Source organism: Eublepharis macularius, chromosome 14 (genome assembly GCF_028583425.1).
Source record: "Eublepharis macularius isolate TG4126 chromosome 14, MPM_Emac_v1.0, whole genome shotgun sequence".
Lineage (NCBI taxonomy): Eukaryota > Metazoa > Chordata > Lepidosauria > Squamata > Eublepharidae > Eublepharis > Eublepharis macularius.
In genome coordinates, this window is record NC_072803.1 from 36219110 (window position 1) to 36246338 (window position 27229).

General features: G+C 43.8%; 1 protein-coding gene across 1 annotated transcript in view; it reads right to left on the bottom strand.

Moving 5' to 3' along the window:
* The window catches only part of PROM2 (prominin 2), a 57647-nt gene extending 30637 nt beyond the window's left edge, over nt 1-27010 (bottom strand). The window contains exons 1-7 of the mRNA XM_054998495.1: nt 26481-27010; nt 19136-19185; nt 18189-18391; nt 15341-15461; nt 7430-7493; nt 2276-2365; nt 1101-1300 (exon numbers count right to left, since the gene is read on the bottom strand). Coding sequence (XP_054854470.1) covers nt 1101-1300; nt 2276-2365; nt 7430-7493; nt 15341-15461; nt 18189-18391; nt 19136-19185; nt 26481-26706 — 954 coding nt within the window. The 5' untranslated portion in view covers nt 26707-27010. The remainder of the gene's footprint in view (nt 1-1100; nt 1301-2275; nt 2366-7429; nt 7494-15340; nt 15462-18188; nt 18392-19135; nt 19186-26480) is intronic.
* Nucleotides 27011-27229: the final 219 nt, after the last annotated feature.

Genomic DNA, 27229 nt, shown 5'->3' on the forward strand with positions numbered 1-27229 from the left:
TGCAAATGAATATTATTGTAGTGCTATAACATTATAGCATAGTGGTTAAGTGGTTGGACTGCAAGTCAGCACTCTGCTGGTCCGAACCCCACTACTGCCATGAGCTCAGCAGGTGGCCTTGAGTAAGCCACTCCTCTCTGATCCCTAACTGTGTTGTGGGGAAAATAATAACATTGACTTTGTTCACAACTCATCTCTCTAGAAGACTGATGTACAAGCACAGTTATCATTATAGCTTGAAATGAAATTTGTGGATTCAGAGAATCTGACAGATTTTTTAAAAAATTTAAATAATTTTTATTTATCCTGTAAAATATGGATATAATAAATTCGAATAAACAAACATAATACAGGCATTAATCCTTATGATTAATAAAGCTAAAAATTACCTCTCAGATCATAAATATCTAAAACATCAATTAAATTATTATGAACTACCTACCCATGAAGATAACGTATAAAACAATCATTTAACACCAATATAACAATCTGTTAGCCAAATCAAAATAATAACCATTTTTGGTACAAAGGAGTTCTTGACAAAACTTCATATTCCATCATATATTCTAATATACAATACCATGTCTGCATGAACTTTTCTACTGAGTTATTATTAGTTGCGTATCTAAATTGACCGCAATTTTGTGTATAATTAAATAATCCCAAAGATGTATTGTTATAACTTTTTAACATTATAATAATATTCAATGGCTGATTTTTTTTTAAAAAAAGCCAAACCCTACCATTCCCTCCAGTGGCAGGGGGAAATCGCTCTCCTGGGGGACTGGGGCAAGGAAAACGGCACCATGGTGGGTGGACCAGAAAGATCCAGACATTCCCATCCATGTAGGCAGGCACCTGCACCCAAGCTTTGTTGCAGTCTTCCAAAGCATCACTGCAAAGCAGGTTTGAGTAAGATGGGGGAAACTCAGGAGGTGCACGGAAGCACCATGATGTTGTCAGGAAGTGGGGGGGGGGGAACCACTTCCCAGCAGCATCTAAGCTGAGAGAAATGACTCTTGTCTGTAAGCCTTCTTAGGAGGCTTGGGTTTGAAGCTACAGTCTCCAGTGTACTGTCACCAGCCCCTTGATGAACTCACTTTATGGTAGTCTGCACCCAATTCCAAGCCCTGAGCTGTGCTTAAAGCACTAGCACAGTAGGTGCAACGTGGATCCTCCAGAAGGGAAATGATGTTTTGCTTCTGATACTTCAGTGTGGATTCCAGCTCATCCTGGTACTGGGTCAATCCCTGGACAGTCTTCTTGAGTATCTGTAAATGGTGCAGCGAGTTCTGTAGGTCTTAAAAGAGAAGCCCACACTAGTTTTTTTCTGTATAATGCATTCTGTGCAATGCTCAAGTGACCCCACACTGGCAATCTCACCCTCTATTGCTCCTTGCTTTCTGAATTAATTTTTAAGGTCACGGTTTTCAAAATATGAATGTAATTACGATGTGAATGTTCTGAGAACGAGGCAATACACCCTGGCAGACCAACTTGCAGCCTCACACCTTTCCAAAATCAATTGGAAAAAATCATGGAGGACAGGGGGACAGAAGTCAGAGGTATAGATGCTGCTGCCTTGAATGATTTATTTATAACTTTCAGCACTGTTTCAAAACAGTGAGCAAATTATTGTTTTTAAAAATAATGAAAACATACAAAGATCACATATCAATGCCAGAGAATTAAAGAGCAAAAAGTTCACAACACAATCCAGGGTCAGCAGAACCAGTGATATCACTTAACCTCACCCATCAAAGGCCATCTGGAACAAATACGAATCAGCAAGGATGTCTCTGAACAAATTGTTCAAGGGAAGCAGTTCCTAGGCTCAGGGGCAGCTACTGAAAAAGCCCAGCTTCTAGCAAAGGCCAATTATGCCTCCACAAAAGATGTTATCTGAAACACGCATTCCTGCTCTGAGGGTTCCTATGAGCATATGTGCTCTGTGAAAAAGGTGAGTTCAGACCATTACATTAATTATATGGCAATTAAAGCTACAGTGCACTTAGTAAAGCTACGGTGAAATCACTGGGTTAGACTAGAACAACTCTGCATAGGTTTATACTGAGCAGAGGATTATACTGCAAGGCTTGCGAGCCTATAAACACTTACTTAGAAATAAGCAGCATTGAGCAGGATGGCATAAACCTGCCCAGCATTGGGCTACATGCATGTCAGACTTGCAAGGTATAATTACAGATGGTTATGTGTCCCTTTTGGGCGGTAAGAATATAAATCTTTAATAGCAGATGATACATCTTCACCTTACCTTGCACTCTACTCTTCATGGCATTCATAGCGGAATATACAGGCCCTTTCAGCACCAAGTGGATAGTGCTGCCAACATTCCAGCTGACATCTGAAAAGCACAGAAACAATACATACCAGGTAAGCCTGGATGATCCCAGAAGATAATCCATAGACCATGCAAAGCATGTGCTACAGCAGGGCTGGGCAGGTTCTGCTTACCACTGTGACTGCACTTTACGAACACAGAATCTGGCAACATCAGAACTGAGCACCATGAAAACTTTTAAAGTAGAGTTACTGTCCTTAATATTCTGCAGATAGACTGTAAACTGTTTGGGGTAATGCCTGCTATAACTCATAAACCAGAGGGGACTGCTTGGGACATGCTGACCTCCAGCGCAATAGTTTCAGCATTCTGCATGGCTCCTTCGCCCTCTCCCAAAGACGGCTTAAAGAAAGAACTGGCACGGCCAAAGCTGAAATCAGTTTCAGTGCAAATAGCCAAGTCATGGACTCCTTTCCTCACTCAGGGAGCAACAGTAACCCTGGAGCCCTGGTTAGCAGCGTTTCCTGTGACTTTGAAAAGACGAGGAGTGCATGCTCCTGCTTCCCTATGATCTGTTAGATAGGGTTGCCAGCTTCTAGGTGGGGCCTGGAGATCTCCCTAAATAACAGGTGATCACCAGACTACTGAGATCAGTTCCCCTGGGGAAAATGGATGCTTTGGAGGATGGACTCTATGGCACTATACCCTCCTGAAGTACCTCCCCTCCTCAGGCTCTACCCCCAAATCCAGGAATTTTCCAACCTAGAATTGGTAACACTAGATTAGGCTTTTTGCTATAGATATCGTGCCTCTTTTCACTCTGGGTTGTAACTAGACATGAGCACGAACGGAAAAAAACCAGAACAAGCTGTTCGTTGTTTGTTGCCATCCATGAACAACGAACAACGAACAGTAATGAACATGACCCTGTTCACAAATATGTTTGTTGTTTGTTGTTCGTGGCCCCTTAAAGATCCCTTTAAATTGGCAGGTGGCAGGGAATTCCCCCTGCCACCTGCCAGCTGATAGTTTAAAGGGCCCTTTCCTGCCACGGAGCCTCACGAACGGCTTGTTCGCAAACAGACAAATGGGCTGTTCGTGGGTTTTTTCCGTTCGTAATGCTGTTCATGCCTATGTCTAGTTGTAACTAGGGGTGTGCAAGCCAAAAATTTTCGGCTATAGCCGAAAGTAGAAAGCCGAAAGAAGATTCTCTATCGTTAAAGCCGAAAGCCGAAACAAGAATCTCTTTCGGCTTTCGGCTTTCGGGATTCTTTCGGCATTATTTCGGCATTCTTTCGGCTTTTTTCTATGGGAAAATGCCTCCGTCTTCCAGGACGCCTGGAGGAGGCATTTTCCCACCAAATAAGCCCAAAATTGGTGGGGACCTTCCTCTAACCCTTCTCTAACAACCACCCAAGTTTCAGACAGATTGGACTTTGGGGGGCCATGTTATGGCCCCCCAAAGCAGGTCCCCCCATCCTCCCATAAGAAAGCGAAGGAGCAGCATATTGTTAGCATGCTGCTGCTCATCTTTCTTCATTATTTCCTATGGGGAAAAAATGAAGAGGCAGGCTTCCTTTGCCAGGGGTGGCATTTTGCATGCAAAATGCCCCCTTACCCTCAGGGGTCCTTCTCCCACCCCTCCTCCCACCCCCCACCAAGGCTCAGCCTGCTCCCACTTGGGGGGGCCATTTCATGGCCTCCCCAAGTAGGTGCTCTAATCTCTACCACTGACAGCTGGGGGAGGCTTGTGTTGCCAGGGGTGGCATTTTGCATGCAAAATGCCCCCCAACCCTCTGGGGCCCTTCTCCCACCCTTCCCCCCACCCCCCACCAAGGCTCAGCCTGCTCCCACTTGGGGGGGCATTTCATGGCCTCCCCAAGTAGGTGCTCTGCTCTCATCTCTACCACTGACAGCTGGGGGAGGCTTGGCTTGCCAGGGGTGGCATTTTGCATGCAAAATGCCCCCCAGCCCTCTGGGGCCCTTCTCCCACCCTTCCTCCCACCCCCCACCAAGGCTCAGACTGCTCCCACTTGGGGGGGGCATTTCATGGCCTCCCCAAGTAGGTCCTCTCAGCCCCTAAAGTCCACCCCTTACAGCCCCACACAAACCCAATTCCCCCCAGCTGCCACACACAGACCCAAATCCCCACATTAGCCCCTCACAGACCCAAATCCACCCCCACCTGCCCCACACCCATAACCCCAGGAACAGGCTGGCAAAGGCCAGCCCTCTCCCTTTGTTCCCTATGCTGGGAACTTCTAAACTCTCTTTCCCTGGGCAATTCTGCACAGCCCAGGGGTGCCACAATGGTGGGCACACTTCTGAGTGCCAGCTGGTCCCTGTGAAAGAGCACCTGAACCACAGACACCCTCCCTCAAATTCCCCCACCACCTACAGAGATGGCTGGCCAGCCAGCCCCATTGTTCCCTATGATGGGAACCAACTGCACAACAAAGAATAAAACAAGAACAACACAAAATAAAGTTTTTAAAAAATTATTTTCTCCCTTCCAAAGTACAAGTAGGCAAAGCATTATGACACATTACACCAGCAGTCCCCCACACAGAAAAATAACACAACTCACTTAACATCAGAGAATCACAAAGCACGATTCCTGTCAAAAACACTTTATTTTTTGAACAGCTTTAGGTTACACAGCAGGGGGGAACACCAAAGGGCATGGCAGCACTATCTTACACAAAAATAACACAACTCACTTAACATCAGAGAATCACAAAAGCACAATTCCTGTCAAAAACACTTTATTTCTTGAAAAGCTTTAGGTTACACAGCAGGGGGGGGACACCAAAGGACATGGAAGCAGTATCTTACACAAAAATAACACAACTCACTTCACATTAAAGAATCACCCCAAAAAATTGCTATCAAAAGCACTTTATTTCTGTAACTGCATTAGGTTACACAGTAGGAAGGCACAACAGAGCAGGAAAGCAGTGTACTACACAAAAATAACACAACTCACTTCACATCAGAGAATCACACAAACACAATTGCTGTCAAAAACGGTGAAGTGGGTTGTATTATTTTTTGTAGTACATTGCTATCATGCCCTGTTGTGCCCTCCTACTGTGTAACCTAAAGCTGTTCAAGAAATAAAGTGTTTTTGACAGGAATTGTGCTTTTGTGATTCTCTGATGTTAAGTGAGTTGTGTTATTTTTGTGTAAGATAGTGCTGCCATGCCCTTTGGTGTTCCCCCCTGCTGTGTAACCTAAAGCTGTTCAAGAAATAAAGTGTTTTTGGACAGGAATTGTGCTTTGTGATTCTCTGATGTTAAGTGAGTTGTGTTATTTTTGTGTAAGATAGTGCTGCCATGCCCTTTTGTGTTCCCCCCTGCTGTGTAACCTAAAGCTGTTCAAGAAATAAAGTGTTTTTGACAGGAATCATGCTTTGTGATTCTCTGATGTTAAGTGAGTTGTGTTATTTTTCTGTGTGGGGGACTGCTGGTGTAATGTGTCATAATGCTTTGCCTGCTTGTACTTTGGAAGGGAGAAAAAAAATTTAAAACTTTATTTTGTGTTGTTCTTGTTTTATTCTTTGTTGTGCAGTTGGTTCCCATCATAGGGAACAATGGGGCTGGCTGGCCAGCCATCTCTGTAGGTGGTGGGGGAATTTGAGGGAGGGTGTCTGTGGTTCAGGTGCTCTTTCACAGGGACCAGCTGGCACTCAGAAGTGTGCCCACCATTGTGGCACCCCTGGGCTGTGCAGAATTGCCCAGGGAAAGAGAGTTTAGAAGTTCCCAGCATAGGGAACAAAGGGAGAGGGCTGGCCTTTGCCAGCCTGTTCCTGGGGTTATGGGTGTGGGGCAGGTGGGGGTGGATTTGGGTCTGTGAGGGGCTAATGTGGGGATTTGGGTCTGTGTGTGGCAGCTGGGGGGAATTGGGTTTGTGTGGGGCTGTAAGGGGTGGACTTTAGGGGCAGAGAGGACCTACTTGGGGAGGCCATGAAATGCCCCCCCCAAGTGGGAGCAGTCTGAGCCTTGGTGGGGGGTGGGAGGAAGGGTGGGAGAAGGGCCCCAGAGGGCTGGGGGGCATTTTGCATGCAAAATGCCACCCCTGGCAAGACAAGCCTTCCCCAGCTGTCAGTGGTAGAGAAAAGAGCACCTACTTGGGGAGGCCATGAAATGGCCCCCCCAAGTGGGAGCAGTCTGAGCCTGGGTGGGGGGTGGGGGGAAGGGTGGGAGAAGGGCCCCTGAGGGCTGGGGGGCATTTTGCATGCAAGGTATAATTACAGACGGTTATGTGTCCCTTTTGGGCGGTAAGAATATAAATCTTTAATAGCAGATGATACATCTTCACCTTACCTTGCACTCTACTCTTCATGGCATTCATAGCGGAATATACAGGCCCTTTCAGCACCAAGTGGATAGTGCTGCCAACATTCCAGCTGACATAACATGGCCCCCCAAAGTCCAATCTGTCTGAAACTTGGGTGGTTGTTAGAGAAGGGTTAGAGGAAGGTCCCCACCAATTTTGGGCTTATTCGGTGGGAAAATGCCTCCCCCAGACGTCCGGGAAGACGGAGGCATTTTCCCATTGAAAAGCTGAAAGAAAGCCGAAAGAATCCCGAAACGTTTCGGCTTTTTTCTTTCGGCTACCCGAAACGTTTCGGCATTCCCCGAAACGTTTCGGCATTCCCCGAAAGAAGCCGAAACACTTTTGTTTCGGCATTCTTTCGGCATTCTGAATGCCGAAACGCACATCCCTAGTTGTAACCAAAGATACAGGAAGAGAAAGCGGCATATTTCAGGAGGCTGGATTTGGCTCAGGTGCCCCTAGATACTGACCCTATCAGAGAGAATTTCAATTGACTTTTTTTGACACAGATTATGTGAGAAGCTATTGTGTCGATTGAATGAAAAGATGAGTCAGGAAGATTTCCCAAGACACCTGTTTCTCGAGCAAGCAGCAGAAATGAGCCTGGATGTTCTCTCAACAGGAGGAGCAGCCAATCCTGAATTTCTGGTGGTATTTGAACAAAGCATGATACAAGCATTTACCCTCCTTTATATTGTTCAATTACACCTGAAATCTCTGCAGCATACACCTACAAAGGTAATGTGAACTGGCAGAAATAAACGAACACACACAAAGAAAGGAACTCACTGTTTAGATCTCTGAGAATTTGTTCTTTAGGAACTGCAAACTGCTCCACAGCCAGCTGAACTCCCTGTTGGCGAGACAGAAAGGAAAGCAACTACCAAATGGCCGTACCTGCAATCTCCATCTTTTGGGGAAAGCTTTTATGAGCACTCATATCTCTGTATGATTCATTATTTCCAGGTATGGCCCATGTCCTATCAAGTAAGCATATTACCAGTTGAGACTTAGATTCTCAGACAAATGATAGCAGATGCAGATCAGGATGGTATTATGTTGGAAGAAGGGTCTTAAGCCTTCCACCCTGCACCATTTTCCTAACCTGAAACACATCCAGGAAGATGCTATTTGCTCTCTTGAGGAAAATTCTATGTACTGATAGGCTTTGAATGTACCAAAGGCTTATATGTAAGTTTCCCCAGGAGGGCAAAGAGTAGTTCCCTGGGGGCCATTTCATTTGGGGAAAATGTATGGTTGCTGACTCCAGGTTGGGAAATTCTGTGAGCTTTTCAGGATGGAGCCTGGAAAGGGAGGGGTTTGAGGAGAGGAGGGACTTCAGCAGGGTATAATTCCATAGAATCCACCCTCCAAAGCAGCTATTTTCTCCAGGGGAACTGATCTCTGTGGCCTGGAGATCAGCTGTAATACCGGGAAATCCCTAGCCACCACCTGGAGGCTGACAATCCTAGAAAAATGGGATGTGGTATAAGGTTTAAGACCCTCTTCTCACAGTCCTGATCCAAATCATTTTCACATGTCTGAAAATCAAGTTTCAATTGGGAACTCCCAGTCCATGTTTGTTTGACAGGACTTGGGGCTTTTTCAAGAACAGGATATCAAGTTAGGCCTTCAAGTCAACTCTAGCTGAACATGTTATCCATGGCAAATTTTGACCCTCCCTTTTATACAGAAGCATTTGAGGTTGGGCTGCTTGCTTTATCTTTTTTTGCAAAACACAAATTAAGGAACTTCATGAACAGATTCCTCCTTCTAGTCCAAGAGATTTGCCTTTTTTCAGAGGTTCTGTCAGTCATGTGTGAAATTAACATGCACACACTCTATCCATAGAAAAGGAGACACAAAAACATTAACCCCTCCCCACGATGATAAACAGAATTATTTTATTTCTTGCAAGAAATCTAGAAACATGCAGCACAAACCAGTCTGTGCCTTATGCTCAAAATGCATGAATATTGCCCTCATTCAGGCACGTGAGAAGATGGGCCAGTAGCAAGAGAATCCCTTGTATAGAGAAAACATGCAGATAGGGGAGGAAGAAACAATATCTTTGTTTTTATATCAAAAAAATGAATGAAATATTACTGTTTAAACTGACAACAAACAAATTTCAGTAATTTGAGCCTCTGTGCTGCATCGTTCAAATGCAAGCAGGAAGGCTTGCATTTGTGCCATTGTTTATGGAAATGTTATTGACACTGTATGGAAATGTTTGCCCTTGTCCTTGCCACTGATTGTGCTGATCGCACACTATGTAATCCACCTTGAGTCTCAGTGAGAGAGGCGGAATATAAATGACATAAATAAATAAATGACCCATTTTCATTTTCTCTAGGACCATTGTCAAGGGGATTAATGAGATGTTGAATAATAAAGGTGACAAGGAGTCCCCTTGAAATATACCTCTTTTGATACAATCTTCCCCAATTTCTTCACCATAGGCCATTAACATGGTTTCCCATTTTCGCATATTTTCCTTAAGAAACAGCTTGATGTTTTCACTAATTCCAAAAATTTCCAGGTAGGTATTAATCCAATTATGTGGCAATGAATCAAATGCGTTTTTGTAGTCAATCCATGCCACATTCAAATTCATCTTTCTTCTTGAATTTTTCAGTGCCTTTTTGCCAATTAGCAGTTGATCTTTAGTACCTCTTGACTTTTTAAAATTGCCTTTCTGTTCAACAGGGTACATACATATTGTTTTATGTTGCTAATATGCTGCAAATATCCTTGTGAAAAGTTTGAATGTTGTTGGAAGGGATGTGATTGGGCTGTAATTGCCAGGCTCATTGCCTTTTCCTTCATCCTTCACAATCAGAAATGAGTGGCCTTTTGTAAGCCATTCTTCACTGGTAGAATTTTGAAGCATTTCATTGAATTGCATTGCCATGCATTGATGAAAACTTGTTAAATGCTTTAGCCCAAATCCATGCAATTCATCTGGCCCAGGTGCACTCCAGTTATTCATATTCTTCGCTTGCCTGGCAACCATTTCAGTTATTACCACAGCATTCATCTGTTTCCCTTTAAATTCTTTACTAATGCCTTTAATCCATGGGGCATTTCTGTTATGCTCTACTGGGCATCTTCTTTACATGGGATGATGTTCTTCTCCACGGCTTTTTTCCCAGTGACTTATCATCATCATCATCCACAACAACAACAACAATTTGGCTAGCTGTTCTCTCACTGTAGTACATTGAACATTTTTTAATTATTCAAAATAATACCACATAAACAAACCCATAAGCAAACAGAAGCAGCCTGTTGCAAGAAGTGTATAAACAAAGATGCTGGAAAGAAGGAATAAGCAAACAGCATTACAGAAGGCAGACTAAGTAATCACAGACAATTTATATTTTGTTTGCACCGGGCAACAGAAGGGAATCTACCAATCCCGCCAGCTTGGCTGTGAATAGGCAGCCCTGTATTTTCCATGTCGAGCATTGTAAAAGTACATACAGTAGAATAAATGCCTTGTAAGAGTCCACATGTTGAAAGAAAAGCTCAAAGAGAGGGAAATTTGAGACCTCTTGGGGACACAGGAGATGCCTAACTGGATACAGAGAGCCTGGTCTAATAGAAGTGAGCTGAGATTACATGCAGTGAGACACATAATTGTTTCAATTGGATTTACTCATTACAGCATGGCAACTACTAAGTGACCCATGTGGGCGTGGCCACATGTTTGAGTTCCAAATGTGGATAGCACCCCATTGAGAACTGGGCAGAGACCTACAAGACTAGCCCCTGCTCACATGGTTGAATTACAGAAATATTACTCCATCTTTGGTCTGGTTGGTCTTTAAATCTTGATCATCTACTGCAGATTAATACAGCTACCACCTGCAATTACCCTAGCTGTATTGCTCACAGATAGGAGGTTCTCCCTGTAGCTCAGTTAACTGTAAAGGGCATTTCACTTTCGCTAAATTGGTGCCTATTTTCTCACCAGATGTTGCCACATATTTTCTTTGTTTCTAAGGTTGGAATATAATTTTTTCATGCCCCTCAAGCTGTAAAAATTGTTAAATCTTTGATAGAATGAGTTTCATTTTAAGGAAAGAGTCCGGAACATTTTAGGAACCTTTTGAAATAAACTGTTTATTTATGAATATGATCATTGAGCAGAGGAGAGCAAGGAAAACAAATAAACAGGCAATGTCAACCTGTGAAGCAATGTCACTGCCTTCAACAGTAAACAGCCTCCAAATTCAGCATCTATAATGCTGCATTATACTGTGTCAGGAAACTGGTACATCTAGCTTGGCATCATCTATTCAGACTGGCAGTGGCTTTCTAAGGTATCAGCCCGATGCTGTTGGACTAGGAACTGGGGAGACCCAGGTTCAAATCCCCACTCTGCCTGGGAAGCTCACTGAGTGACCTTGGGCCAGTCATGCCCTGCCAGCCTAATGTACTACACAGGGTTGTTATGATGAGGTTGAGGATAAAATGGAGGAGAAGAAAACAATGTAAGCTACTTTGGGTCCCTACTGGCAGAAAGGCAGGTTATATATAAAGTAAATAAATAAATAAAATGAATCTTATCAGAATCCTTTTTAGCTAGAGATGCCAACAATTGAACCTGGGACGTTTTTAGAATGGCAGCCTCCAGGTGGGTCCTGGAGATCTCCCAGAATTACAGCTGATCTCCAGACTACAGAGATCAATTCCCCTGGAAAAAAATTGCTGCTTTGGAGGGTGGTCTCTATGGCATTATACTCCACATAGGTCACCGCCAAACCCCACCTGCCCCAGGATCCACTCCCAAATCTCCAGGAATTTTCCAAGCTGGATTTGGCAACCCTAGATCATTTGTAAGCAAGTTAAGCAATCTATGGCATCTCCCAGACATTACTTCTCACTAGTGTGCTGTGAGACAACTTCTTGCTGACTACATTCAAACAGAAAAATGTTTCTATCCACTCCCATCCTAGCAGGTAGGGTGTACCCAGTTAGTAGCAGCTACAGGCATCAGCACAATCTCACCATCAGTGCCTATTAAAGAACTATTGAAACATAAAATGTACAAAGTTGTTTTATAGAGTTAGGCCATTAGACTGTTGAGGCTCATTACTGTATACTCTCGCTGGCAATGACTTTCTAAAGTGAACAACTGACTCAAATCCTTTAACTGGAGAGGACGGTGAGAGAGTAGGGAGCTTTCTAAAGGGAAACAATGAGCCCCCACGACCCCTCTACTTTTGACCATGTCATCTATACAAAAAAAAAAAAGAGGAAAAAGACCACTTTTCAGCTATAACAGCATCCAAAATGCCCTCTATAATATCCTTCCCTCACCTCACTGGAGCTGATATCAGATCTAATTAGTAAATTAGTAAATATCTAACAATTTGAGTTGTAAGTCAGATTTTAATAGAACAATGAAAAACATCGGGAAGTGAATAAATTGCATATTTCTGAGTAGATTTCCAAAACAGATTTACTCTCAGATTTCTAACTTGTCTACTCACAATCACCAGAGCAGTCTACACTCCCCAAACTGCAAGTTACACCTTTTTAAGTCAGTTGAAGTCAACGGGCTTAGAAAGGTGTAAGTCTGCTTAGGATCGCACTGTACAGTTCCCCAAAATAAAAAAAAGCAAAATAAAATACATTAAGATTTTCATTGTTGTATATGAAAACAAATTAAAATTTCTAGGAGTGGCTTCCAGGGCTTTTTTTCAGCGGGAACTCAGTGGAACCGAGTTCTGGCACTTCTTGAAAATATATTTTTTTTAATTTACTTAATTACATTTCTAGACCACCCTCCCCGTCAGACGGACTCAGGGTGGTTTAACAGCAGTTTAAAACAGTAAAAACATTATAAAAACATTAAAACATTATATCAAAACAATTAAAATTGGCGGGTATAAAATATTAAAATACAGCATTTTCCTGCATGGGTGGTGGAAGGTCTTCAGTGGTATGGCTGGCGAGAGGACAGCCTAGCCCCCACCAAATGCCTGGCAGAACATCTCCGTCTTGCAGGCCCGGTGAAAAGATAACAAATCCTGCCGGGCCCTAGTTTCCTCAGACAGAGAGTTCCACCAGGTCGGAGCCAGAACCAAAAAGGCCCTGGCTCACATGTCTGGTGTCTCTCCCCCACCCCCCGGCTCCCCTGCCCTGGTCTCCAGACAGAGATCCATTCCCCTCATTTCCCTCTTGAGAGTTCCACCACCTCTTTTCCCAGAAAAAAAATCCTTCCCTTTCATCTGCCACTTTTGGTCAACAAACCATTTAACTGCATCTTGCCCAATTGCACAGCAGTCTATTTCACCCCCTGGACCTCCTCCTGACTGTGCTACAGACCCATCCCTTCCTCCCAGGAGGTTGAGTAGTTTTTTGGCCTTTCTCCTACTCTGCATTTGTAAAGGGTACGTGTCATTCCCAGTTGCAGGAGAGTGCTGCTTTCAGAGTGTGCCCTGGATTTGTGTCTCAGAGGACACCCACCTGACAGCTTGCATTAGCATACAAGCCTCTGAAAAGCTCAGCTGCAGCAGCAGCTGCTAAATGTGATGGTGGCCATGAAGCAGGCTCAGTTCGGCTAAGGGGATCTTGGTCTTCTCCCTACTTGGAGCTGCTCATGGGAGCGGGGTGAGACACTACATTTGAGCTACTTGTTTTGAAATGCAGCCTCTCTATAAAAAAAGTCCATTTCCACCATAGCAGATTCACATTCCACTCAAAATTATCAGCCTTACAGGAAACAACAGCCTAGTGTATTAAATTACAGGTATTCCTAAATCTTAATAGACCTATGAAATCCCACCCAGGAATCAGGCCTACAGCAAGTCTTGAACTTGAAAGTCTTGAACCCTGAAAGTAACTAGTAGGGGTTGAGCTAGTGGACTAACACTTTGGCTGACCAAGAGGTTGCTACATATTACAAAGTTCTTGCGTTTCCTGGCAGACAGCATGGGGGCTTTGTATCAGATGTGCGAAGGGATTTTTGTGCCTCCTAAATGCATGCTAGACTTTTTTTGCTCAGCACCATGGCATATAAGGAGAAGTGGCTACAGTCATCCCCTCCTGTGTGTGTTTGTGTCCTCAAATTGCCTTGTAGAGTCATTGTTGGCTCTGTTATGAAAATTATGTATAGCCACGTAATTAATATAAATTTTGACACCATCCAGATCAGAAAGACTCCCACAACCATAAAAAAGCCACTTCTGCATCCATCGCACACTTTCATCCTTCTACCACATTCTAATGTGACCAGAAATGGCACTCATGATGAAGATGAGAGAAAATACGTGCAGGGTTGATATTCTGTGGAGAGCAGGGATCAAGTTTTGTCCACTCCTTACCCTAACAGCATCCTCAAACACACACTTATTTTCTCTCAGCAGTGAATAGTCGCTATTTAATTTGAGAAGGACACTGCTGTGATGAGGGGGGAAAAACCTCCACTCTGCTCCTCATATTAAATGACAGGATTGCCAGCAGGAGACTTGGGAGGGTGAGGACATGGGGGGTGGCCATCAGTCAATGGTGTGGCATCAAAACACAGAAGTGACATCATACCTCTCTAGGAATTGTGGCAATTCCTAGAGAGGCATAACATCACTTCCAGGCAAAATCCAGAAGTGATGTCAGTAATCTCTAGGAATCACTGAAAATGCTATGGTTTTAGCACAGAGTTCTGACTAGTTCCTAGAGAAGCATAATGTGATGCCATTGATTGACAGCCATTTTTTAATTTAATTTTTCTCCTGATAGTGCTCTGAGAGGAGACATGCCAGCTGGGGCAGGGGATTCCTGCCCCCACTGGGAGGCTGGCAACCTTACTAAATGACTCTTCTCAGTACTCAGCAACAATGATCTCAAAGAAAGGAGCAGCTGTATGCATACATGCACACATTCCAGAGCCTGAATCCAAGTGGGCCCTGGAGATCTCCTGAAATGACAACTGATCTCCACCCATCATAATGGCAGACCCTTACTGGTGCATACAAAACCTTGAATATTAGGGAATAATTTTTATTTTTAGGTATCACAAAGGTCCATTTTTCTGGACATGCTTTCTTAGCATCTTGTTAGTAAACAGAAACATTTCCTTGTAATTTTGACATAGCACTTCTTATAGAGCCAAACTAGATGTTACCTCTGGCATGAGACAGATATGGTATTAGGGAACGTATGTTCCCAAACACACCCGGGCCCAATTCAGCTTGGGAATTCAGCACAGTGGGAGGAGGAGCCTTCCCTCTTGTCTAGGGTTACTAACTGATGGCTGGCAACCAGCAAGTGATAAAGGGGTGGGGACATGGGGGTGCTGGTGTTGTGTGTGGCATGGCATCACTTCCAGGCAAAAAGAATGTGACATTATGTCACTCTAGGAATTGCCAGGAAATCTATGATTAAACCACAAAGTTTCTGGTGATACCTAGAGAGGCATGAAATCACTTTCATGTTTCCCCTGGAAGTGGTATTAAATCACATGCAACACTGGCAATTTTTTAAAAAATTCTTCCACCACCACTCAGAACAGTGATGGGAAGAAAGGATTGCTGTCAGGAAATCTTCTGCTATAGCGGGGAATCTGGTAACCCTATTCTCATGCCATTTTCTGGAGCTGAATTGGCCAGGGGGAGGCTTTTGCCGTACTATGGGGTTGCATGTGCATTGACTGCAAGTGCTGAAGGGGGGACAGCAAAATTATCAACTCACACGGGGGATCCCGCTCACATGGTGCCTCAAAGCCTGCAGGGTGTTCAGTGCATCTCGGGCTCCAGGCTCCATCTCCTCTTTCACCTTCTGGTTGGCAGCAAAAGCGCAGATAACACCAGCTCTGAAGGAAAAGGGGACAGGGAATGACTTTCTCTAGCTATCTTAGAGATGGTTTCACATATGCACATGGTATCACTAGATTTTGTTGCAGTTTACAGCATTTCTGCAGTTGTTTTTTATGACAGCTTTGCTTCAGTTTGTAGTAGTTTTAAGTCAGCAGACATGCTTCAATTTCAGGCAGTTTATTAAAAGCACTGGAAGCGTATCCTTCCTAGGCCCCAAATAAACAATTTTTTTCACACACTTTGTCTGTCTGTGTATGTGTGTTTATCTTGTAGACCGTTGTTCTAGTTAATAACTGTTTTAAGCACAGAAGTGCCTATTTCTGTGCTGTTCTCACTACACAATAGCTTTCTTTGTACTTGATTACTAAATGATGACTGGCAATCAGCCTAAGGTGGGAACTGATCCACCAAAAGAGTAGTGTTTGAGGTAATAAAAAAAACACTGTCAGTATTATTTAGCCATGATGGACCATTCACATTGTACTGCAGTAATCAAGTGATGGACAGGCATGTATTAGTTGTACCATAGCCCAGTGATACTCATCCAGTGGCTCAGAAGTCACATGTAGCTCTTTGACATGCCACTTCTGGCTCTTCTGAGCACTGTTCCCCAATATGGCACCTAGCCAATATTTCAGTAAAGCATCAAGGTAGAACTTGTGGCAGCAGGCAACCATCAGGAGGAACTGGGGGTCAGTTCTAGTGAGACAGTATTGCACTGGCTGACTAACATCACTTCTGGTAAAAACTGGCTATGATGCCTTTAGATGCTATAACATTCACATTTCCTGAGGCGCCAGTGTGCAACAGCTCAGGCGCCTTTAGATGCTATAACATTCACATTTCCTGAGGCGCCAGTGTGCAACAGCTCAGGTGACAGGAGGCCTCCCACTATAGTGCTATTTCTATCTGGCACTCTGGTCTGTCTCCAAGTTTCATTCACCCATCTTTTTCCTCAACCTGCAAGATGAGGCAGGGTTTTTTTTTTTTTACTGTATATACATGTCTTATTCCTTCCTGTTCTACATAAGATTTTGTGGACCCCATGGATGCCTCTGCTGGAGGGGAGTTTACTCCACACACAAAAATATTATAGCACATAATCTGCTAGTCTTTAAAATGCCACAATTTCTTTTTGTTTTGCTGTAAACATAGCCACTGATTTGGAATTTAATAAAGATTAACACCCTACTCCACCCATAACAATAAATTTGAAGACTGGAAAGAAATAACACCTTTGAACCACCCTGACTGCAAATATGAGAATTGAGTTAAGCTGCTTAGAGGTAAGTAATTCATGTCAAGAGATCTTTAATGAACATTCACATCAGAAGTCAGCTTGGGGCATTCTACATGGGGCCATGAAATGACGCCCCTGCTGTAGAAGCAATAGTGAGTGGGATGCCGGCAGAATCTGCCTAGCCCCATCCCCAAAGTCACAGAAGGGCTGAGGTGACAACAATCTCATCCCCTTTGCCCCTTCACAGCTAGATATAACTCTACTTAGGATGGGATTGCATAGGGCTTTCCCCCCTATTAGCTGCTAAGCCATGCTGTAGCAGTACTGGTAGGATGTGCCACCCCCTTTTCTTTAACATTTCCCCTCAAGATATCTTCTGTCTCAGTTCAGAGGTCCAAGTAGGTTAGGCGGTCACAGGTTCGTCATCCATCTTGTCTCTATTTTAATCAGTGGCCTGACCCTTTTAAACACCAATTCCTCACTTTCTTAAGACACCACCAGACAGGGGTGCATAGTTCCCTTAACAAATGCTCCTCACTCAGATATTTCCCACAGTTATTGGGGTAGGGAACTAACTATTGCTTCTTCTTTCTTGCTGCCTCCATATAGCTGTATATTTATATAGGCCAAAGCTTGACTGACTTGTGCATGTGTCATTTTCTTCACTGGGACAATTCACTGTGTCATCAGGGTGAGCACAAGGGAGTCACATTTTATTTAAAAATTTAAAACAATGTTGAGTGGTCTAGATACATGGGCCGATTCCACACGGTTTACCTGAAGCCGGGACGTGGCATGATCTTTCGCGTTTTCCCCGGCATGATCCACAAAGTTGCGCCATGTCCCGGCTTCAGGTAAGCCGTGTGGAATCGGCCATGGATACATCATTTCTCAATACTTTCACTCCTGATCCCTAACTCTCCTCATCCTTCCATTTCTTTCAGTTACAAGCTAACTTCCTTCCAGTCAGCTTTCAACTCAATCTCCTTCACTACCAGACGCAATCTCTTCTCCCCCACCCTTCTAATTGCTGTCAGTCTCCTCCCAACATTCCCTCAGCTCTCACTGGTTATACTATGAGAGAGAAAGAGACAGAATGGGACCTGTCTGTCATAGCAGATTTCTGGGCAGTGAGAGGTCCCAGTATGACCCTGGAGGAAAAATACCAGTAAGACCTTGCAGAGACTGGAGAAGTTTTTTAAAAACTACTATAAACATGGTTTGTTTAGAACAGATTTTACACTTTACCAAATTTAACACAAAACATAGTTGGCAAGCCTGCTTCAAATGAGTCCCACATCTTAGCTTGCAGTTAACCATGGTTTAGGTTTACTTGCAATTGCGACATTTAACTACAGTTAAAGAAAACAAATGGAAGGTTTCCTTTTTCTGCCCCATGATCCCATCATAACCCCTACAGTTAGTCTCCGGTCCCAGGTCTCTTATGTCATGGCCTGGCCCACCTCACCCCCCACATACGTACAGAATGACAAGAGTGGTCAGGAGCAGACTGATCATGAGAAAGTTGCGTTGGCAGAGGAGGGAGCGGCGGTATGCTTTCACCCGCCCACCGCAGCGCCTATGTCTCCGGCAGCAGCAGATGCTCAGCCCAATCAGGGGCATTGCCACAAAATAGATGACAGCAATTGAAGCACAGACCAAGTATCCTGCTTGATATTCGAGGATCTGGAAAATAAGGAAAGAGTCATTCAGAGACCATTCATGGGTCCTTTTTGCCCCTTCTTGCACCCTTGTTTCTTGCCACAGGAGAGAGGGCTAATTTATGATCCTCAATTTATTCATTACATGTCAATCATTGTGTGAGGAGGTGTTATTGACATCTCAAATAAAACAAGAGCCACAGAGGAGAGAGAAACCACTCGCCCAAGGCTGATATTGGTGAATGGTGGGAGGAGTGGAGTCATGATGATTAGAGCACAACCATGCATTAGTATGGTTGGGAAAGTCCAAGAGGTGGTTGTTTTTAAGTAGAGCAATATCTATCAGCATGTGAATCCATTTTGTAAATCTTCACGCAGCTGAGTTGAGCTGGGATTTGAAGGAGGACTCCCATGAGGACCACAGTGACTCTTGTCGTCTATCTTTTCTGATAACACTCTCACTCAGCTCACAAACTCCAACCCTACCCATTTCTTACAACATGTTACATCTTCCATCAATGCAAAATCACTACAAAGTATTTAGAACCCCATTCTACCCAAAATGTAATTCCTTAATAATTCCCTTTCCCATCCATATGTACCTCTTGAACCTGAGTTTTCTATGTGGCTAACACACCTGAGGAACAATAGGTGGACAGGCCAAACGAAAAATACCTAAACTGTGACATTCCGCACAGATTCTGGGTTTACAAAATGGCTGGCTTACCCCCCCCCCCCAAGATGGACTTGGCTCTCATTTTCTTCTTACCTGGGAAGTACTAGCAGATGGCGGGTCATTCAAGGCATCCTTCAACAGCTCTGTGGAATGAGGTAAAGTACTAGCAGAATTATTATCATTATTTATATATCACCATCAGTCTGCATGACAATTGACAGATTAACATCAAGATAACAGGTCCCTGCCCCAAATGTTTACAATGAAAATACTGCATAGGTGAGAAAATAGGGGAGCAGGGGAGCATAGGTGCATAGGTGAGCAGGGGAGCAGGAAGGAATCAAGGGTAACTAGATTCAAGGAATGAAGCCAAAGTTTTCACAAAATAGATGGACTGAGGAGTGATGTGATGATCTCCAGGGCTACCAGAAAGGTTTTCCAGAAGGGAGATCCAAGCATAATGGACAGCAAAAGAGAAAGAACAGATCTGGGAAATCTTGAAAGAATACTGGAATTGGCATGGGCGGCAGCGAGGGGGGGGAGTTATTTAGAAAAATTTGTATGCTGTCTCTCGTAGCCTGCTCAAGGTGGTTCATGACTAAAAAAGTAAAACAAAACCAAGACAATAAAAGGCCAAGTCAATCAAATAAAATCAAGACAAATCAATAAAACATGTCAATAAAAATAAGAGGGCAAATAGGCACACAAAACAAATAGAATAGTCTAAAATAATAATGATGAAATAGTTTTCCTGCTAGATAGGGTTTCCAAGTCCAGGTTTGGCAATTCTTGGAGATTTGGAAATTCCTGGAGATTTGAGGATAGCGCCTAGGAAGAACAGAGTGTGAGAATGGGAGGGACCTCAGTAGGGTATAATTCCATACAGTCCACCCTCCAAAGCAGCTATTTCCTCCAACGGAACTGATCTCTATTGTCTGGCTCTATTGTCCAGTGGGGGGCAATTCCCTCAGGAGTTTGTTCGGTTGCCCACCAATTGCTGGTGATTGAAGGGAGATGGCAAACCCCTCCCCCCCCCCCGAGGTCATCTGCCACTGGCAGGCAACCCAGGAAAGCACACACCGGGCACATACCCAGTGGATCACAACAACATCACTTCCTGAAGTGATGTTGTCGTGCTGACTGTGGACATACTCCTGCAGTTTGCTGAGGCCAATTTTGGCCCCAATTGGGCCAGAATTAGCCCTGTGCAAAGCGTGGGTGCAGAACCATGGCTGGCATGATGAATCATTTCCCAGAAGTGATGTTATCATGCAAGCACCAGGAGCATGTGCGTGAAAGCAAACATCCGCCAGACACAGGGTAAGTGTCAAGTCCTCCCCTCCCACTGGAAGGGTACAGGGACCTGGCAACCCTATCTGGAAATCGGTTGTAATTCCAGGAGATCTCCAGGCCTCATCTTAAACTTGGGAACTCTAAGCTAGGAGCAGACCATAACACAGTTTTAAAAGATGGAAACGCATAGTTAAAAGCCTAGGTAAAATGTTTTGGCCTGGCTTCTAAATGAAAGTAATATAGGTGCCAGGTGAGCCACAAAAGTGAAGACATTCCAAAGGCAAGGTGCCACCACCCAAAAAATCCCTGTCTCTGGTTGCCACCCCCTTTCCTACAATGCCGAGGCCATAGAGCTTGAGAAGTTGGTCTTAACTAGAGATGATATATGAGAGAGGTGAATGGTTTTGGTGGCAGAGTGCTGGATAGATGAGATGTGACAATGAAAGAACATTCAAACATATAATTTTCACACCAACCCAATGCCTTGCCTTACCTTCCCCTAGTTTCTCTTCCTAAGGGTAAAATCCCAACCCAGCAATAATTTTACGTTCTTTAAAAATTACTCTTTAATTCTAAAGTTACTTTTAAAAAACCTTATAGCATTTCTCCCCCTTTCCTACACTGCATTCATGCTGGATGCGGTGCAAATGATACGTAAGAAAAGCCCTGTTGGACTATCCATCTAGGCCAGTGTCCCAGAGTAGCTGATTAGATGCTGAAAAAGGAGCACAAAGCGAAATGTATCCTGCTGCCCACTTCCTGGCACTCTGGAGTATATTATGGTTATTAGTATAATCAGGGAAATTTTTTTTACCATTAACCAAACTGATTTCCTTTAAAGTTGAGCTGATACTTTTTAACCCGGTAAAGTTTTGTTAATGTAGCGAGACCATAGAAACATCCTGGGATTTAATTGCCTTTTCCCTATATTTTTAGGTAATGGCAAAGTTATTTTGCTGAGAGATTTTAATTTTTGGTGCCTGGGCACTTGGTAAGCACCTTCACTGAACCATCTAGTGAACTGATTGATGAACTTACGGTCAATGAAAAACATTTCCGCTTGATAAATATTCAATATTCAATTATTTTTAAATGCATTAAAAATTAAAATAATTTTATCTGTATTTTTAGGTTATTGAAAATGAGCCTTTAAAATAACATTCTCTGGGCATGGTCCAACAAGATATGCACAATTCATATTATCTGTGTTCTAATTCTGTGTGTATTGTGTGTAATGGTTTCTGGGTTTTGCCTTATTTTCATGTTTTGCATATTTTTAACAAAAAATCAGCTGTACTTTTAAAGGATTTTTTTAAATGATTGACAATTGATGAAGATTGCTTGTCAAACTGTGTTTGGGCTTGTATTCTGTAACTGACAATAGGCATTTTATATGTTAGGAAGAATTGTTTCGTTATACTTCCTGCACATTTATTAAAGGGCATTTATTTGTTTAGAGTTTACTAGGATTACAATAATTTAGTTTTTACAGGTGCACCTTAAGTTTCCTTGCTTTCTAAGGGAGTGCCTGTTGAAAGGTGAGTTTCATGGTTGAATGGGGATTTGACCAAACTGGCTCCAAAGAAAAGTTACCTACAGCTTCCAGATCTATGTGTAATTGTATTTTCTGTTTTGTCTCCCCTTAGCCATCATTTTTCCTATAAAAGAAGTCCCAAACTCTTTCCTACCACAGGGAAGTTTTTCCAACCCTTTGATCATCTGAGGTTGCATTAACTACTAATTTTATATTTCCAAATAGAAAATGCGACATTATTGTTGTTTGTGCTTCTTTGTCCACTCCCAGCAGTATTTTGGTACAACCTGTTTTGCATCCAGCACCACCTAATTAATTAAGTCTGCAAGATATCCTGTAGACTCACCCTTTTCTCTCCCTTCCATTTTTATTTTGTTTTTATACTGAGCATGCAGCCTGATGGAGAGTTCAGGGGGACTTGAACCCATGCTCACTTGTGAGGCGTGGGGCATGATCCTAATCTCCTACACCTTTGTGTCTAAATAAAATGAACGACATATACTCAATCTTGGCTAAAAGGCCAAGAAGTGATGTACAAAATGAACAGTGATACAGGCAGGGCTTTTTTCCTAGGAAAAGAGGTGGTGGAACTCAGTGGGTTGCCACTGCCAGCATAGGGGGCAACTCTAGACGGGAGGTGGTACCCCTGGTACCACATGTGCGCGCACAAAGTGCGCACATGTCCAATGACGACCCTCTTTTTTGTTTTACATTGAACATCCAACCCTGATGAAGTCTTTTGTAGAACTTGAAATCTTGCTTATTGCTTTGGGATATTTTAGTTGGTTCTAGAAAAAGATATCACACTACTTTTGTTCAAGGGGGTGGAGGGGAAGCACTCCTCTCTAAACATCCCTAATGGAAAAGTACAGTTGTTTTAATTGTTTTCTTGCTCCATACATTGTTATGTTATGAGCTAAGAAGAAGCCCAGAGTGGACACTACATAAAACTCTTCCAGGCTTGCCAGCCCCCCTGGCTAGGGGTGGGAAATTCTGACCCCCAGCTTCTGCCTCCCCTCCACCACTCACCTGACCAGGAGGGAGAAACCAAAGGAGAACTGAGGGAGGAAGGCTGGGGGAACACAAAAATGACATCATTTTTGTGTGACTGTGAAGCCAAAGGTCACGCAAGGGCTAATTCAGTAAAAATTGGTCCCAAACGTAGTGTACAAACCGGTTCTGGAGTGACCCATCACTTCTGGGTCCCGCTGGAAATGATCAACTGGGGATGCATAGGTACATGTCATGCCCCTGGCCCCACACCCCTCCCCTGTTTGTATCAGATTTCTTTTTGTTTTCAAATCTTTGCAAATTTGCAAAAATTTGTATCCTCTATTACACTGTTTATTAAATGTCCCTGCTGTTGATTGTATTGACTTATACAAAGTAATCCACCATGACTCTCATTGAGAAAGGTGGATTAAAAATAATGTAAATAAAATAACATAAACCCTGTTTCTTCCCTAGGGTTATAACACTTCTGTATTTCAGCGTCACATAGTTTAAACCATATACGTTATTAAGGCATGCAAAGAAATTGGTATAAACACACATACACACACTGAAATAACGATCTCCAAACGACTGAGGTCAGGTCCTCTGGAGAAAATGGCATCTTCAGAAGGTGGACACACCATGGCATCACATCTCTGCTGAGCTCCTTCCCCTCTCGTTTCTGCCCTGGCAGGAGATGGGGGAGGTGGGGACTTATGGGGGGGGGCAATCAGCATCTCTGGTGCAAAATCATAGAGTTTTTGGCAAATGCTAACGAGTCACCTGACATGATGATAAGGTTGCCAGGACTCCCCCGGCGGGAGATTGGGAGGCTGGCACCTACCTTGCTGTGCCCCTAGGTACTGGTTTTGCACATGCACACAGCATGCGCATGAACTCCCAACTTGCACGATGCTGTCAGAGAAGTGACATCATCACACGGAGTCAGCTGGGAGTACTCCCGCAGGCTGGATCAGCCCGCTGCAGGGCATGATTCAGCCTGAAACAGGCCCGCTGCAGGGTGCATTTCAGCCTGAATCGGGCCCAGGGGGCACCCCTGGGAGCGTGCCCCCCACTGGCCAAGTAAGTGGGTATGGGGGGAGGATGGGAGCAGGGGATCCCCTGCCCCAGGTGGGGGAATGGCACCCCTACGTGATGACATCAGTACCAGGTCACAGTTGAAGCAACGTCACCATGCCATGGACATCAATCATGCTCCCTCATTTTGCCATGGAATCATGCCTCCTTATTTTGCCCAGCGGAGTGGTGGCAGGCAACAGAAAGGGGGGGGGGTTCCTAATATAAGAGACCTGGTGACCCTACTGTATATTAATGAGTTTGAGGATTTTCCTCCTCCCAAGAGCTGGATGGAGGGAAGTGGGGTTGAAAATGAGAAGTTGATTTTTTTCTTCTGGAAGGATGGAATTGTGTGTTCCATCCTTACATTTGCAAAGTTTGTTTATGCCTCTGCTTAGAGGTAACTTGCTTCTGAATTCTATGTGTGTTGGAAGGCTGCAGTTATTCAAAGGTGAAGGGAAAGCACATACAGTTCAGAGTTCCTTTTCTTCCTCTATAGCAGGAGGACTGGAACAAATTACCTTTGGAGGGGGGTGGGGCGAATAGGCAAGGTGAACTTATATGTAACGGGGTGGGAGGGAGGGAGGTGTGAGGGAAAATGAAAAATTAAATTTGTGAAATGTTGCTGAAACAGGGAGGGTAAATGAAGAGTAGATTCAATTATAAGGGAATAGATTTGCGGGGGGCGGGGCAGCGGAATCTCAAGCCGGTCTATTTAGAAGTGCCATATTATTCAATGGGATTTATTCCGAGGAAAGTGCCTTTAGGATTGCAGCCAACATGTGCTACCTTTTCATATGGTGTCACTGCTTAGAGAGGTACTAGCACTTTAATCTGTGTGGAAATTTTCCCATCCTTCTCTAAAACCTGCTTTGGACTTCCAATTATTGCATGGCGAGAGTGGAGGCTGCTGTTGCTCATTGATAAGGGGACATGCTCAGAGGTATTCCCTTCATTATTGCTTGTTATTTGTGGATAACAATTCTGTGCCGTGGATGACTGACTGATGTTATTGGGCTAGTCAGTTATTGCCGTACCTCGCTTTTCCTCTGCAGTAAAATGGGGCCATGTCCTCTACTTCATATAAATGCAAAACAGTGCATATATTTGAATATTATATGTGTTCGACTTGCCTTGCTGCATTTGTCATCTGGAGCGGTTTCCTTGCATGAGGGTTGTCACTGTCAGCTCTGGGTTAGGGAATTCCTGGAGATTTGGAGATAGAGCCTGGGGGTGGGCTTTGGGGAGTGGCCTCAGCCAGGTATAATGCCATAGAGCCCACCCTACAAAGCAGCCATGTTCTTTAGGGGAACTCTGGAGACCTGTTTAAACCTCGGAGATTTCCAGGCCTCACTTGAGATTGGCAATTCTACATAGCATAGCATGCAGTTTTACTGTCTGTGTGTGTCATATCTGAACCTAGATCATTGGCATGCTATTATCCACCAGTCCAGAGGAGCTAGGCTACCAACCTGACCCTTAGCTGAATCTACTTATACCTTATTTGGGTATGATCTTTGGGTATAATCTTATTGTTTAAATGTGAATTTAAGCAATAATTAATATGCTATAACATGTTTGAGTATACATTATTAAAGAGTTCACTGTTTCCAACATTACATATTAATAGGGTTGCCAGCTCCTGGTTGGGAAATTCCTGGAGATTTAGGGGTGGAGCCTGGAAAGGGCGGGGTTTGGAGGGAGAGGGACTTCAGCTGGCTATAATGCCATAGAGTCCACTTTCCAAGACAGCCATTTTCTCCAGGGGAACAGATCTCGGTCACCTGGACATCAGTTGTAATTCCAGGAGATCTCCAGCCACCACCTGGGGGCTGGCAACCCTTCATATTAACATGATATCCACATATGCTAGCAGGCCTGTGATGACTGTATGAGACTGTTTCTCTCTAAATAATATGCTCTCCCTTTTTTTTTACTATAATATTTGTTTTCTGATTTCAACATTTTTTTTCTTACTTCTCAGACGGTAAAAATTAAGATACATGTGCAAAAGTTGCCCAGGGTGCAGCTCTCACTCTACAGAATATATTTGGAATTTTGCTAGTAGAAAAGTAAATGTATACCTGAATATTTCATAAATATGCTGAACAATATAATTTAAATATCAACTAATTTATAAATGGTGCATTTTATTCATTTAAAGCTGCAAAATAACTTTAGGTTTGATAGGAAAGTATTGCATACATTTCAATTTTCTTCCAAATGTTCTGGGTGGTGGATAGTTGTTTCCATAGCTTCAGAGTTTGCAGAAACTACTTCTTTAATCAGGATTCTTGAGCATTGTCTATTCTAGCATGTATTCTCTAGCATGTATTACCCACCTCTACTCTTATACCTTTAAAACTTACTTAATCTCTAGAAAAATATTTATCACCTGTCTATGTCAATGTCCTACAGAAAGCTTCTCCTATTGATTTCTGCACCTCAAGCTGCTTTGAAAAGCACAAGAGCAAGCTGGGTTGGTTTTTAATCTGGCCAATAACCCTGTCCAGATCTCAACATTGGAAGAAGCAAACTTACCTGTAGGGAGAGGGTTCTGTTGAACCATATCAAGGTAGCTTTGGACAAGGTCATAGAGGGGATCCAATGATCCAGGAACTCGTCGGTGGGCAGGAATCCTCTGGTCAGCACCCACATCAGCAAACTGAAGGATCAGTGGAGTAGCGCCCCCTGAACATTGCTGAGAATGGGCTGGATCCAAGGGGATGAAAGTGAAAGCCAATAACTGGAGCAGCAGAAATCCCATCCTAGAGCTTTAGGTCTCTCCAAGATGATGAATCCTGGATTGGTTCAGAAATAAGGCCCAGGCAGTTCAGAGGGTGCTAGAACTCAGGACTTCCAAGTGAAATCTAACTCCTAGGAATGCTTTTGTCTTCCTTTGGACCTGCAAAGGGAAAGCTCCTTTCTCATGTACGTGGATCCCCTTAGCCCCACCTCAGTGCTCCCAAGCCCTGCTTGTAGAGCAGAGGACAAGGAGAAACAGACGAAGCATTGCTGCTTCTTTCCAGCACTTATCCCCCCACCTCCAACATATCCGCTGTGACTGCTGCTGAAATGCCTCCAAAGGCAAGAAAGAAAAACCTGCCTGACAAGTTTGATGCCTCCTGACGACACAAGCCTCGCAGCTGCAGCTCCTCGCCTCTTTCCAGCCTGTGGGATGGGGCAGGGTGGGGCAGCCACACTAGGTGGAGGGGAAGGAAAGAGGGAATGAGGAGCGCTCCCCAGCTGCCATTCAAGGCCCTTTCTCCAGATCTTATCTCTACTTCTCT